Source organism: Neolamprologus brichardi, chromosome 3 (genome assembly GCF_056152115.1).
Source record: "Neolamprologus brichardi isolate AB-2024 chromosome 3, ASM5615211v1, whole genome shotgun sequence".
Taxonomy (NCBI): Eukaryota; Metazoa; Chordata; class Actinopteri; order Cichliformes; family Cichlidae; genus Neolamprologus; species Neolamprologus brichardi.
In genome coordinates, this window is record NC_142106.1 from 58,269,265 (window position 1) to 58,282,976 (window position 13,712).

General features: G+C 42.7%; 1 protein-coding gene across 1 annotated transcript in view; it reads right to left on the minus strand.

Moving 5' to 3' along the window:
* Positions 1-13,712, minus strand: part of LOC102787331 (uncharacterized) — a 526,954-nt gene that overhangs the window by 468,520 nt on the left and 44,722 nt on the right. The window contains exons 6-8 of the mRNA XM_087838425.1: positions 5,481-5,803; positions 2,376-2,464; positions 2,172-2,291 (exon numbers count right to left, since the gene is read on the minus strand). Of these exons, the coding sequence (XP_087694551.1) occupies positions 2,172-2,291; positions 2,376-2,464; positions 5,481-5,803 (532 nt within the window). The remainder of the gene's footprint in view (positions 1-2,171; positions 2,292-2,375; positions 2,465-5,480; positions 5,804-13,712) is intronic.

A 13,712-nucleotide genomic window follows, 5' to 3' on the forward strand; every position in this document is an offset into this window, starting at 1 on the left:
TTTATTGTATTGCTCTCTTTTTCTTCTGCTTGTTTTCTTTTTTCTTTCTCAACAGGTGATCCAGGTGATTGATAGATGTATTTTTTGTCTGCTTATTTTGTTGGTTTTTGTTTTTTGCCCTTTATCCCCGTCCCTCTTCCCCGCCGTTTTTCTTTCCCTCCTTCTTTTCCTCAGTCAAGTCTGTCCCGTATCTAGCAGGTGAAAATAAAAAATAAAATAAACAATAAAAGGTGAATCAAATGGACCATTACGGCAAGGCTGGGATGGTCCATTTGGTAAAGTAAATCCGTTGGGCATCTTTCTTCGCCTTTAGACAATAATTCTGATGCAAAAGAACCAAACGGGACAGGCAAAAAAAAAAAGAAAAGAGACTGGATCCTTCAAGACGTCCTGACACAAAGCACAGCAGGACAGCTGCTCATCCTCACAAACACCCCTCCTCTTCCTCGCTCTGTGAACACATTTCTTTATTACTGAAATCATTAACTGACTGTTGCTAAAAACTATTCAAATTTGACAAGATTGTGCAGAAGTTCTCCTCCTGTAGGCCCCCTACCAATAGATGGTGCCATAGGGGTCAGGTGAAGTGTGTGCTGGGCGGTGGCCACGAGTGGAGATCCTGGCAGACTGGTCCCTGGCTACTGAGACTAGCAAGTGGGACATGTCAGCTCTCTGGTGGGGAAGGAGCCTGAGCTAGGTTGAGAGGTACCTTCAGGCCTTCAGGTATATAGTCAGGCTCAGCTAACAAGAACCAGTTTCCTGGAGAGGGACTGGACTGTCTCAGTCTGGAGTTACTCTTGCTAAGAGGCCGTAGCTGGGGTGGGTATTTTAGTATCCCCTCGGCTTGCTGCTTGTATGTTGGGGGTTTAGTAGTAGAAAGCTTCCACTCAGGTGGTCTCAGAATCTCATCTCTGCTTTTCAGATGATGTAGTTCATTTTGTTTCTTTGCTGATCAAAATACAAGATCAGAAATAAAGACTGCTAAACACTAATTTAGGAAACAGATTATTGTGGTTTCCAAAAGCCTTTTAGTAATTATTATTTATTAATGAGTCATATCCAGGAAGCAGATAAAAAGAAAACAAAGAAATGACACAAAAACATTGAACTTAACCATTCATTGCAGTTTTACTCATCTATAAGATAAAAGTATGAGAAACATTGCTGACAGTATGTGCTGTGACGTCTTTGTGCAACTATAAACATATCGGTAAACTCCTTATCGGTTTTTTGGTAAATCAGAAGCATTTTATTACACTGGAGTTGTTAAAAGTACATGGGCACGTAGGCTTGGTTTTTTCCTAGCAGGTTGTTTTGGACATAAGACAGAATCCGTTTGCGGTCAGAAACATATTTGCATCATTGTGTCTGAGACCAGACCGAATGAAAGCTGTTAGGATTCGGCTTCCTTAGCAGTTGGGATGGACTCTGTGGGCTCAGGGAAAAAAGGAATGATTTCACAAACAGATTAAAAGTGTCAATAAAACCAGTGTTAAGAGCTCTGTACTCTGGAGCCTGGTGCTGAGGCTAAACAGTCTGCTAAAACACTTGAGCCATCATTCAGAAAGAGCTCTGAGTCCCTCTGTGACTACCACTCAGGACCACTAATGTGGAGGCGTGGAGCAGGAGGACGAGGACAGGTGGAAGAAACCACTGACATCAAAGAGTTCATGTTACTAACAGCTCACCTCTCTGCAGCAGACACAGGCTGGGATTTAAAATTAATGTCATGATCAATAGACCAGTCACTCTGTAAGGACACAGAGCTGGGTTCAGGTTCAGGTCCAGCAGGTCTATCATTGATCCTGTCAGAAAAAGAAAAATGTGTTTTTCATTTGCAGCCACAGAAGCTGAAGGAAACTTAAAATACTCATCATCCCAAAGAGAAACGTGTTTGCAGGCTGAGCATGACCAGAAGGAAAATCTGAACTAGTATTGGCAGTGTAAGAACAGAGTGCCACCCAGAGGTAAACACAGTCATTTACACAGTGCAGGACTATTGACGGTCCTACTGTGAGCAGCAGGAGTTTAAATGTTGGACATGTTTTATATAATAAAGGAATTCCTCACTCGGTTACTTCCTTTGAGATGACGTTTAGAGACCAGGAAACATCAAACAGTTCATTTAAATCAGACCTGAGATCAACGAGTTCATGTTACTAACAACTCACCTCTCTGCAGCAGACAAAGTCTGGACTTTAAAATGAATGGGGTGATGTTTAGACCAGTCACTCTGTAAGGACACATAGCTGGCTTCAGGTTCATGTTTACGTTTAGTTCCTTGTTTCTTCCTGTGAATAATGATGGAGCAGTGATGTGAGTGCTGAGCTGTGACATGGAGAAGAGTCATGGACAGTTAGAGATGGTCATCTCACCTCTGAGCTTTGGTCTGGCTCTCATGTTCCCCACACAGTGTGGTTTTAGAGGGAGGGACTCCCTCCTCTCTGTCCTCACACTGATCCATGCTGCTCAATTCACGTCAGCTCACACACACTTTCTACCTTCACCTGCAGAGGAAACACAAATCATTCATGTGCACATCAACTGAAATCCTGCTTTCATCATGTGTGCTGTCCAAATATCAGCTGCTTCTTTCCTGCTTCATCTCAGTGTCAGCTGAATGCAGTCAGACAGCAGTGTGAGGCAGAGGAAGCTGCCATCAGCTGCTCTACTATCAGTCCACTAGATGGAGCCTGAAGCACACACGATGCATTCACTGACACACACTGATTCACTGTGACTGGAAGCTTCAGTCAGTTCAACACGTGTGAACAACATTTTAAACATTTCAGCTGATCCATGATTCAAAGAGGATCAGCAGAGTTAAAGCTTCACACTAATTCTTCCTGCTGAGTTTGCAGAGAACTGCACACACACTGATTCACTGCTAATGAGAAGCTTCTTCCATCCAGTAATTCATCATCCATCAGCTCTGCTGCTGCTCTCAGTCCTGGATTCTGATCACAAACTAAAAGCAGCTTTTTAACTCGTGTCTGTAAGAACTCTTAGCGTTAGCTTAGTGTTAGCTTAGTGTTAGCATGCTGTCTGACTAGCTTAGCGTCAAAGCTCTGAAGGTGTCTCGTCTGTAAATATTAATCACAGTGACAGTAAAGGAGGTAAAGGGCTGTGACGTCATCACGTACGCTGCGTCCTCTGTGGGCTCTGAGTGAACTCACAAAGTACAAACTAGTACACAAACACGAACGTAGCTCAGAGTGGCGGAAACACTCGGCCTCGTTGGTCCAGCTGTGAGTCCGTTACCGTGAACTATGGAGCGGCAGATTTGTGCTGAACTAAGCTGCACACAGCTGATGTTAGCCAGGAAAACATTACACACTGACTTTAATGGAGAGACCGGAAATACAAACACACACAGTTTGTTGTGTGAAGAAATCAAACATGAGCTGAACAAACAGTAAAGTTCCTAAAGACAAACTGTTAAAGGAGGAAACAAAGCAAACTTACAGTTTCTTCACACACCAACAACAAGCTCCACTCCACACCTGGACACTAAACACGGACACACAGGTGAGCTGCTTCCTGGAAGGAGGCGGGACTCCACCTGAAACTCAGCACAGGTGGGAGGGGCTCAGCTCTGTGTGTGCTGATGTGTTAACTTTAAAAATATGCGTCTGACTGCTCAGACTGAGTCAGAGTAAAGTTCACATGCTGACGTGTGGAGACATGAAACCTTGTTGTAGCTGCAGGTGTGAACACACTGATCCCAAATCAGCTCTGCTGTATTTGTAACATGAACATTTCTGCTGCAAAGCTTCAAATGTTCAGCATGTTTCTCTGTTTCCAGTCTATAGATCCAGTCACACTTTCTACCTTCACCTGTGCAGGGAAGACTGAGAGCAGAGCTGAAACCAAGCGTCCAATCAGGGAGCAGCATCAACACCTGAGCTTCATTCAGACTCTGTTATTGAAGATGTTGTTGGTACAAAGTTCATCTGCTGCTCACATGAATCCATGAAAGATTTATTTCACTGAATGTTTCTTCAAAGCTCATTTCAACCTGTTGAAGTCATGAATGAAAGTGCAGACTGAGAGTGGATCACATGATGTTTAAGGTGTGTCATGTGACATGTTCAGTATTGTCACACATGTCTAGATTGTCCCTGATATCATAACTGCTCAAACACTGATGATTATATTTGAAGAATTATTACTGATGGCAGCAAAGTTTGAATGGAGCTCTCTGTCTGTGCTGATTTGTCGCCCTCTGGAGGTCAAAGCACAAACTGCATGACGTCACTGTAACCACCACAGTGACAGGAAGTGTTTTTATGACTGAAACACTGAAATGATGCTAACGGCTGTCGTTAGGCTCACTGACAGCAGTGCTGATGTGTTCATGTCAAACACTGGCTCAGGTCAGACTCCTTCATCCTTCTCCAGCGTGAGGCCGCCCTCAGACCCACAGGAGCTCTGACCTTTGACCTCCTGACCCTAACCATTTTAGTCTTGTTGCATCTTTAAATGCAAATCCATCCAAACTGTAGCCGAGCAAAAGAAGCTGGAAGTTGTTCTATGAATGATGTTGTTGAAGGAGCTTGGAAAGAAAAACGTCTGGACTTCTTTAAGTTGCTTGAAGAGGGAATTGGACATGTTAACGCCCACTCACATCCTGGGACATTTGATCACAGGAAATCACATGATAGCGTGGGGCTAGATCTCACAATGGGTTCACCCAAAACCTTGGCTGATTGAGACCCACACCCGTTTTCACACCTTGGCTCGTGTGATTAGGTGGAGGATCAACAGGGGATCCATGTCCCTGAATTTAAACTGAATTTAAACACACCGTGCACAATGCCAAGTTAGATAAAGGTTAAAAGAACAAGATAAGAATAAATAAAAAGATAAAATAAGGATAAAAAATCACTTAAAAAAATAAAATAGAAAGATAAATAACTGCAAATAAGTACAAATAAGTAACTGAAGACACGTGTGGTCTGCAGATGTCGATGTACATGGATGTACAAAGGAGTTTAATGTGCAAAATGAACTTAGTGTGCAAAGTGACCTGATGTGCAAAGTGCAGTTTGAGGTCGGTCAGCTGTTCAGGAGTCTGATAGCAGTGGGGAAGATGGAGTTGTTGAGTCTGGATGTTCTAGATTTCACACTTCTGAACCTTCGTCTCGAGGGCAGAGGTGTGTCTCTCCTCTGGACTCTGTGATGGTAGCTGCTCTGCAGAGAGGGCAGCGGGGTCCTGATGATCTTCTCCACAGTTGTTATCACTCTCTGCAGGCGTTTGTAGTTTGCAGTAGTGCTGCCGTACCATGCAGTGATGCAGCTGGTCAGTGTGCTCTCCACAGTGCAGCTGTAGAACCTGCTGAGGATCTTGGCCAACATACCAAATTTCCTCAGCCTCCTCAGGAAATACAGCAGCTGCTGAGCCTTCTTGACCAGCTGTGTGGTGTTCAGTGTCCAGGTGAGGTCCTCACTGATGTGGACGCCCATGGGCTGCTGCTCACCCTCTCCACTTCACGCTCCCGGGTAAACAGCGGCTGGTGAGGCCTCTTCTTCTTCCTCATGTCCACTATCATCTCCTTTGTCTTATCAGTGTTGAGGGTGAGTTTTTTGTCCTCACACCGTGACACCAGACCGGCCTCCTCTCTCCTATAAGCCACGTCGTCCTCTCCAGTGATGCAACCGATCACTGCAGTGTCATCCGTGAACTTCAAAATGCTGTTGTCTTTGTTGGAGGTGACACAGTCATGGGTGACCAGGGTATAGAGGATGGGACTGAGGACGCAACCCTGTGGGACGCCAGTGTTTGTCTGCCAGTCAAAAAGTCCTGTAGCCAGTCACAGAGGGTGGAGAGTGCAGGTCGAGTGTAGCCAGTCACAGAGGGTGGAGGGTGCAGGCCGAGTGTAGCCAGTCACAGAGGGTGGAGGGTGCAGGTCGAGTGTAGCCAGTCACAGAGGGTGGAGGGTGCAGGCCGAGTGTTGCCAGTCACAGAGGGTGGAGGGTGCAGGTCGAGTGTAGCCAGTCACAGAGGGTGGAGGGTGCAGGTCGAGTGTAGCCAGTCACAGAGGGTGGAGGGTGCAGGTCGAGTGTTGCCAGCTTGTGAGTGAGTTTTTGTGGGATCACAGGATTGAAAGCCGAGCTGTAATCAACCAAAAGTACCCTGATGTATGAGTCTTTGTTTTCCAGGTGGGAGAGGTAGTAGTGAAGGGCAGTTTTCCCACAAAACAGCACAACCAAGGACTCAGAAGCACAACATAAAATACAACAAGTTAAAATGCTGGGTTACAAAGACCCATGACAGACTCACTTTTAACTGCCCAAGACTGCGTCTGAATCTTTGGACCAACTTCAGGGATGAACTCAGTGATGTCAGTAAGACAGAAAAGGTTTTCAAATCAAGCTCACTGGGTGTGTTGCAGACTATATAGTTAGTGTAGTTGTTGTTTTGTGTGTCAGTTCTACTACTAAGTGTCACAGTTGCTGCAAAAAAGCCACCAAGTAATAATAATTTACCTTCAAATCGTTCCTCCAACTCATTTAGTCGCCATTCAAGCAGTTTGTTTCTTACAAAATCATCCAAGAAATGAACCTGAAAGATAAACTGTAATATTTAACCAGACTAGATCTTTGTAATACATTTCTGTGTCATGTTCCTGTTCCACACAGGTGCATACTGTGGAAATCTCTGTGGCCATGTAGTGGTGAGGTTGCTACCCAGTGTGGTTATGGGGTTTAAATAGAGCGGCTATTGGATGTATTTCACCAGTGTCACCAATTTTCTAAAGAAATATATTTCAGAAGGTTCTGTTGACATGAAAATCTCACCAGATGTGGCAACAACCCATCAAATCCACACATGCAAAGTAATCAAACCACACGTTTCCATAGATTATGTGTAATAAAGAGAAATAAGACAGGGAAAAAGTCTTGAACACACTTGCTGCAGTTTGTTTAATACTTTGTACAAAAGCCTTTGTGTATGATGACAGCATCAAGATGCCTCCTGTGTGGACAAATTAGTCGTACGCATGTATTCTGTGCGCTGTGGGCGTGGCTCTACACAAAGTGACAGATAGTCTCCGAGGTAACCACCATGAGATGCTCAAATGCTCTTAACTTGCACATCACATGTGCTCAGATGTTTCTCCACATCAACAGGGCCCCTTCTATAAACTGTGAGGATTCAGGTCAATGGAAGAAGAAATGACATAAAAGTTTATATTCAATAAACTGAAAATAACAAACCCAAAGCAACAAATGAGTTTTGCATCAATCATTGGTTTTTAATTTGAGATCTACGTAAGAATGCTAATCACAAACTGCTAATGAACTTCTACCATGGAGATCCTTCTGCTGCACACTGTGGTTCAGCTGCTGTGGAGGACAAGAGGAAACTGCAGCGGGTGGTGAGGGCAGCAGAGCGGCCCTGGGCCCGACACTAACCTCCCTCAGAGACATTTATATACTGGCAATGTCGTCCTCAAGGACCCCCTGGACACTCACTCCACCCCCCACCCCTTCCCTCTGGTAGGTGCTACAGGTCGATCAGGTCAATGACAAACAGACTCAATAAAAGGTTTTACCCACATGAACTTACAATGCCCCACTGTGTGTGTGTAGAACAAAGATGTGAAGCAGCATAAGACTCACATGTGATGCTGTCCTACATGCATAGAACTAAGTGACAAAGTGATCATGAAATAAAGAAATGTCCCATCACAGATGTTTTGCCTGACAGCTGTGTTCAGCTCACAGAATAAAGAGTTTGAGTCCCTCACTGACTCAAACTCCTTCAGTGACACTTCCAGCCTTGCAGATTAGTTTGCTGATCCTGATGCATCTCTGGAGCTGATGCTGTCCCCCAGCAGACAACAACAACATAGATGCACTCACTAGTCCACTTTACCCTCTAATCACATCTCTGACATCTGCAGGTTGCTCCAGTAGAGACTCTTGTGCAATGCCAGGTGTTTGTGTTTGTATTTGTCTGTAGGTACACATTAGATATGACCATAGACGCACACACACACGTGAACACAGGAGCACAGATGGTTTCCATCTCCACCTGCTTCCCTCTTTCTTCACACAACTGTGAGGATGATGAAGAGGTTTCAGGACGAGGTGGTCAGCAAGCACAGGATAAAGCAGGGCCATGAAACTCTCTCGTGCAGCAGATGTTTAATAAGACTCAGCTTTAGGGTTCTTTTTCCACCTGGCAGCAAAGTAACAGCTTCACTAATGTGAACAGTCACAATGTTAAACGTTTCTATATTTTCATATATTTTTATACGTCATCTGTTGATGCTGCAGAATAAAGTCTGTTAACAGAGTCCAGGATGTGTAGAGCAGGTCCAGCTCTACCTTTACTGTGTCCACTTTCATCAGCCCCTGTGAAGTGACACAGAGTGCATGTGTGACTGTTAGCTGTTGTTTATTGTGAAAAAGACAGATTGAACAAATGAACACACACTTTTAGAGAAATCTGAAAAAGAAACACGTGCTTGGGCTCCTTCTGTGCTCGTCTTTATTAATGCTGATCTTTCTTTCCTGTTTGTTCTTTGGCACAAGCTTCAGTCTTTTCTCCCAGGGCTCCTTCACACTTATAAATACACCTACATTCATTTATACACAAACATCATGAAACAAAGGGGCGGCTTTGTAAAAGAGGACATAAGATCCTCTCTGAACAGCACATTAATATCAAACACAGGACTAAACAGGATATACTAAGTCTGTGGTGTTTTCATTATTACTTGCTAAGTATTTTTCCAGTGGTTTGAAATGTGACTCAAGTCTGATTCTTCTACTGTGTGTGAACTCTAAGCAGCTGCATTAAACACCTGCTTTTCAAACGAGGCTCAATTCTGTGACTCTGTGAATGTAAACTTTTGTCACCTGCATAAATAACAATACTTGATCTAGTAAGGACTGCAGTGCTCCTATGATCCCAGCTTATAGATGGAGGCTAGCATAAGAGGCTCACCAGCTAAAGCAGCACACCTGGGTCTCCCAGCCTATTAAAAGCAGCCCTTTGCTTCACCTGCTTCACTAAACATTATTATTATTATTTAAGCAGAGTGGTGTGATTTATGTAGGCATTGCTGTGTGACAGGAGGACTTTTCTTGCACACCCACTGTTGTGGATAGGCGTAGCTTTGGGTCACGTGGTGTCGGTAATAGTAATAGTGATTGCTATATCACCTGTTCACGTCCCGAGGGAATTTTTGTGAATGAGTGGGTGATGGGAGAAGTCGACTTTTGCTGACCGCTCAAGCTTACAATGTTTATTTTGATCACTGTTTTTCTGGATGTTAAGGATTTGATAACAAATAAAGAAGTTTTTAATCTGGAACTTTGACTTACGTTTTGAACAGCGGGCGCGTCAACATTATTCCCCTATTCAGCTGCTCGGCGACTCAAAGGCTTGACGGTCGCCAATACCCACCAAATGAGGGCGCACATGCTTCCACGCCCACTGGTGACTGCACACATCCTTTCAAGGAAGCATTTCATTCATCCCTAACAAATGGAACAAAACACTGTGCAGCGTGTTCAGGTTTGAACGTGGCCCTGGCCTCTCTCTGCATCCACCTGCATCGGCCTTCTTGTGTGTTGTACCTCCAACAACCCAACAGCACATCCACTCCCTGCTGAACTGCTTGGTAAAGTTTGAATCAATTCTACTTTCTTTGTAGGTACATTTCATCTGTGAACTCCTGAACTCCTTTACAGCAAAGGCTGCAACTCATTGGTGGTTATGTCACCATGAGAAGATTTGATTCTTTTCCAGAAGCTTTTAGGATCATTCAGATGTTTAGTAGTTTTTGAAGGACAGGATTCTGATTTGGCCTTTTTAATGAAGGAGGCTGAACGATTTCCGAGCTGCCACAAATCAGCCAATCTGCTCCAGATTTAGTTTCTCTGGCCTGAGCAGCATCCCTGTTTTTAAGGAGACTGCATAGCTGAGGAGAAAACCAAGGATTGTTTCTGCATTTCACTCTAAATCTGAGCATGGGGGCATGCTTATTTATCATTTTGATAAAAGTGTCATAAAAATACTTCCATGCCAGCTCACCATTGGTGATCAGGTCGATTCTGTTCCAGTTATAGTCCCATAAATCATGAAGCTTGCTGACAGAAAAGCTTCAAATCTCCTTTGAAAGCTGTTTGTGGTCTTGATTGTGGGAGCTTCAGTTGTCTGACTCCAGCTGCCACACAGTGGTCACTGATATCATTTGCAAAAACCCCAGTGTGACAATATTTATCAGTGAAACAGAAATCAGGAAGTGACGACTTTTCTTTGAACATTTGCTAAGGCTAAGCTGTGCTTTCTACCACAGTTGGGAAAAGAGGAAAGAGAGTATATTATCCTTAATGTATTAGGAAAAAAGAAATCTGATACCAAACTGATATAACCACAATAGTCACATATCAAGTAACCAGAGTACAGCTGTGCAGGACTTTTATTGTGAAAAGTAGGAAGAGGAAACAGTTTTCATGAGCAAGCTTTTCTGACATGTGTATTCAGTGGTTGAGAGGAGGCGGCAGACAGCAGGACAGTCAAAAACTCCGACCACACTGGTACTGGGAATCCCACAGTGCTCGTCCTTTAATAAACACTCCTCACCAACAAGGCCCAGCTGAACGGCTGCTGTCTTATCATACATGAAGCCAGCAGCGTTCATACAACAGAGGGCAGGGGCGCATGCTTGTGACATCACTAAACATGAAGTTGTCTTAAAGAGACACCACACTATTGCGACTGTTACACATGGAAACTTATAAGCATAACTTCTCTCCAACAAACGTGGAATAACAGGAAGATCCTTTATAAACACAATTTCTTCTTCTTTATATGGAGGAATTAACTGGAAACAAACTTGGCTGCATGGAGGACAATTTAAAGGCGTTTCTTATAAAATACTACAGAACTTTAAAATTTAGAGACGAAGCCAAGAAGACACTGCAGAGGTTTCAGCCTGATGTGAACTGTTCTGCTTCTTTCTGTGAGTTACGCACTGAAACTATTTATCATCTATTTGATCAGGATATAAACAGCAGAATCAGAGTTATTTCTAACAGCAGTCTGTTTCATTATTGATCCAACAGCACAGATTTATCACTGATCTGTTAAACCTAAATGAGAGAACAATCAGGTGTTGCAATAAGATGCCCCACAAATGATGTGTGCCAGTAAGAAAAAGTTTGTCCACCAAAAGACAGAAGAGCACAGGGACAAACCTGCAGCCTGACAACAGCAGGTGTATCACTGCGCTGGTTTTCTACTTAGTGACAGTGTTTACAAATGTGCCTTTGTGACATTCATTAGTGCCCTCACTGACACACAAAACGACTACACAACAGAACAGCTACACAACACAACACACTAAGTAAACACTCCACACTAAACACACAAATCTCCCACATCTAAAACCTCTCTCTCTCTCTCTCTCTCACTCGCTCGCTCTGTCTCTCTGCCGTCACTCCCAAAACTTTTCCCTCTTCATAATCAACCAAATCCCACATGTTGACTTTTTTTAATTGGTCACATGGTGCATTTTTCCACTGATAGGAAACGTGGATTTTTTCCTTTCTTTACTGTTTTCGCGATGTCCTTAGAAAACGCTTAAAACACACAAACGTGAGGACAGTGTTTAGAACAAAGCGTGGCTGATATATATCATCATAACTCTGGATTTACTGGCCTGTAATTAAAATGTAAAAACTTTGAAGTCCGAACTTTCAATGTGGCTGAAACAGAGACTCAGCGTGGCTGCAGCTTGTTGCTGTGTCAGCTCACATCAGTCATGTGATTTGGAGGTGCAGCGTGTCCGTGGACCACAGAGGGTTAATAACACTCACCTTCCATTTCCACAGTGTAACATCCACCCACACAGTAAAAAACAGAGTGTCAATTTTACACTTAGAGAGTTGATTTTAACTCTGTTTCAGATAACATTTGGTCCCACTCAAAATTAGAGTAAAATTGACTCTATGGCCAGTGTTAACTTTTTAGTGTTAATTCTACTCAGTTTAGTGTCAAAATTAACAACAAAATGTGTAAAAATATTTAACACTGAGGGTTATTCACACTGTTTAGAGTAATATGATTTCACTTTATAGAGTTATTTTTAGTCCAAGTTCACTCTAATGTGTAATAATATTTCATTTTCATTATTTTTTCATATTTATCATATGATGCTATATTTCTAAATGGCTGTGATCTATCCTATATTGTGAAAATAACTACAAACATACAGGTTACAGTAACAGCATTTATTAGCATAACAAACTCTTACAAATGACAGTAGCTATGATGCTCACCAGAGAAAGCAATATGGGACCACAAAGAGAGCGTTGTCATTCACTCCATACGACAATTGTATGTCAAAAGGCCTGGGATAATGCAGGCTGTCAACATGAAAGACAACTAAATCTTGCTTTGTCCTGGTCAACTCATAGGCATGGAAATGTTCTTGAAAGGCTACTGTACATAATGGCAAAGTGAGAAGTACCAGTTTCTCGTGTATTATCAGAACTGACTCAATCTGGTAAAACAGGCATTTCAGACACTGCCACAAATAACCAAATGCGGGCGGTAAACAATACCATTCTGTTTAGCCCAGTTCACTTTCATAACTTGAACTCTATTGGGCAGTTGCATTGCTATTGAAAATCCAGAACCTCCTTTTACCATATCTAAAGACACCATTTTTCCTGGATCAATGTCTAACCGACTAAAGGCTGTTGAAGATTGCCAAATGTATGCCATATAATTCTGCTGTTTTTTGGCCAGCGTTTTGGTGATATTTTTGAATGATTTGAGCTGTTTCTTGAAAAAATTGTGCTTACCTTCATAGCGCATGCACCAACTATGAAGTACAGGCCCTATTTTTTGGATGCAGCGAGGATAATGGATAAGAAAATGGTGCTTTGGTAAAAGGTTTTTCTGGGGATACAACATCTTGAACAGTTTGTGGTGTTCCACAATCAAATGTTTTAAATATACACACATACCTTGAGATAACATAGGAGAAAATACAATATTAACTATCTGTAGTAATAAAAGTAGTAGGCCCCAATGTTGGTCAGTAGAGGTTACCAAATCTCCAAACATGAGGGGAACATTCCTCAGTAAGCACCATGTCTGAATAGCATTCAGTCCCAGATCATTAGACTCTCCACCTAAATTCACAGCCACTGGCCTATTGTTTTTCTCCATGAATCCATAATCAAAACTTTGTATTCTCAAATTCAGTTCTCCCAATGTAAGATGTTGTTCTTTTAAATACAAAAACAATAACTTCAGTTCGTACTGGGCCACTCCTTCCAAAACATCATGCATCACATCAACTGAGAAGTTCTCAGTTGTGTGAAAATATGTCAGTGAATTCAATAAGCATGAACTCTTTACACCAAAAACATAAGGAAGCAATGGATTATTAGACATTTCCTGACAGTGAGCAGTGTGGTTGTCTTTGGTGCGCAACACTATTTTGGGGGAATCTTCAGAGAATTCTGTTTGAAAGTCGTCTTTTTCAGCTAAACAAAACCTGCAACAGTACCTTGCACTGAAAGACTCCACCAGACCAAACAAGCTATGTAAGCCTAAATTATCACCAGTGACCTGTACCACACTACCACGAACATAACCACCAAACAGTGGAATCTCAATACCATCGCTCTCTAACACTTTAATGTCTCGAACAATAGGAGCAAGAATTTCACTAAAACCA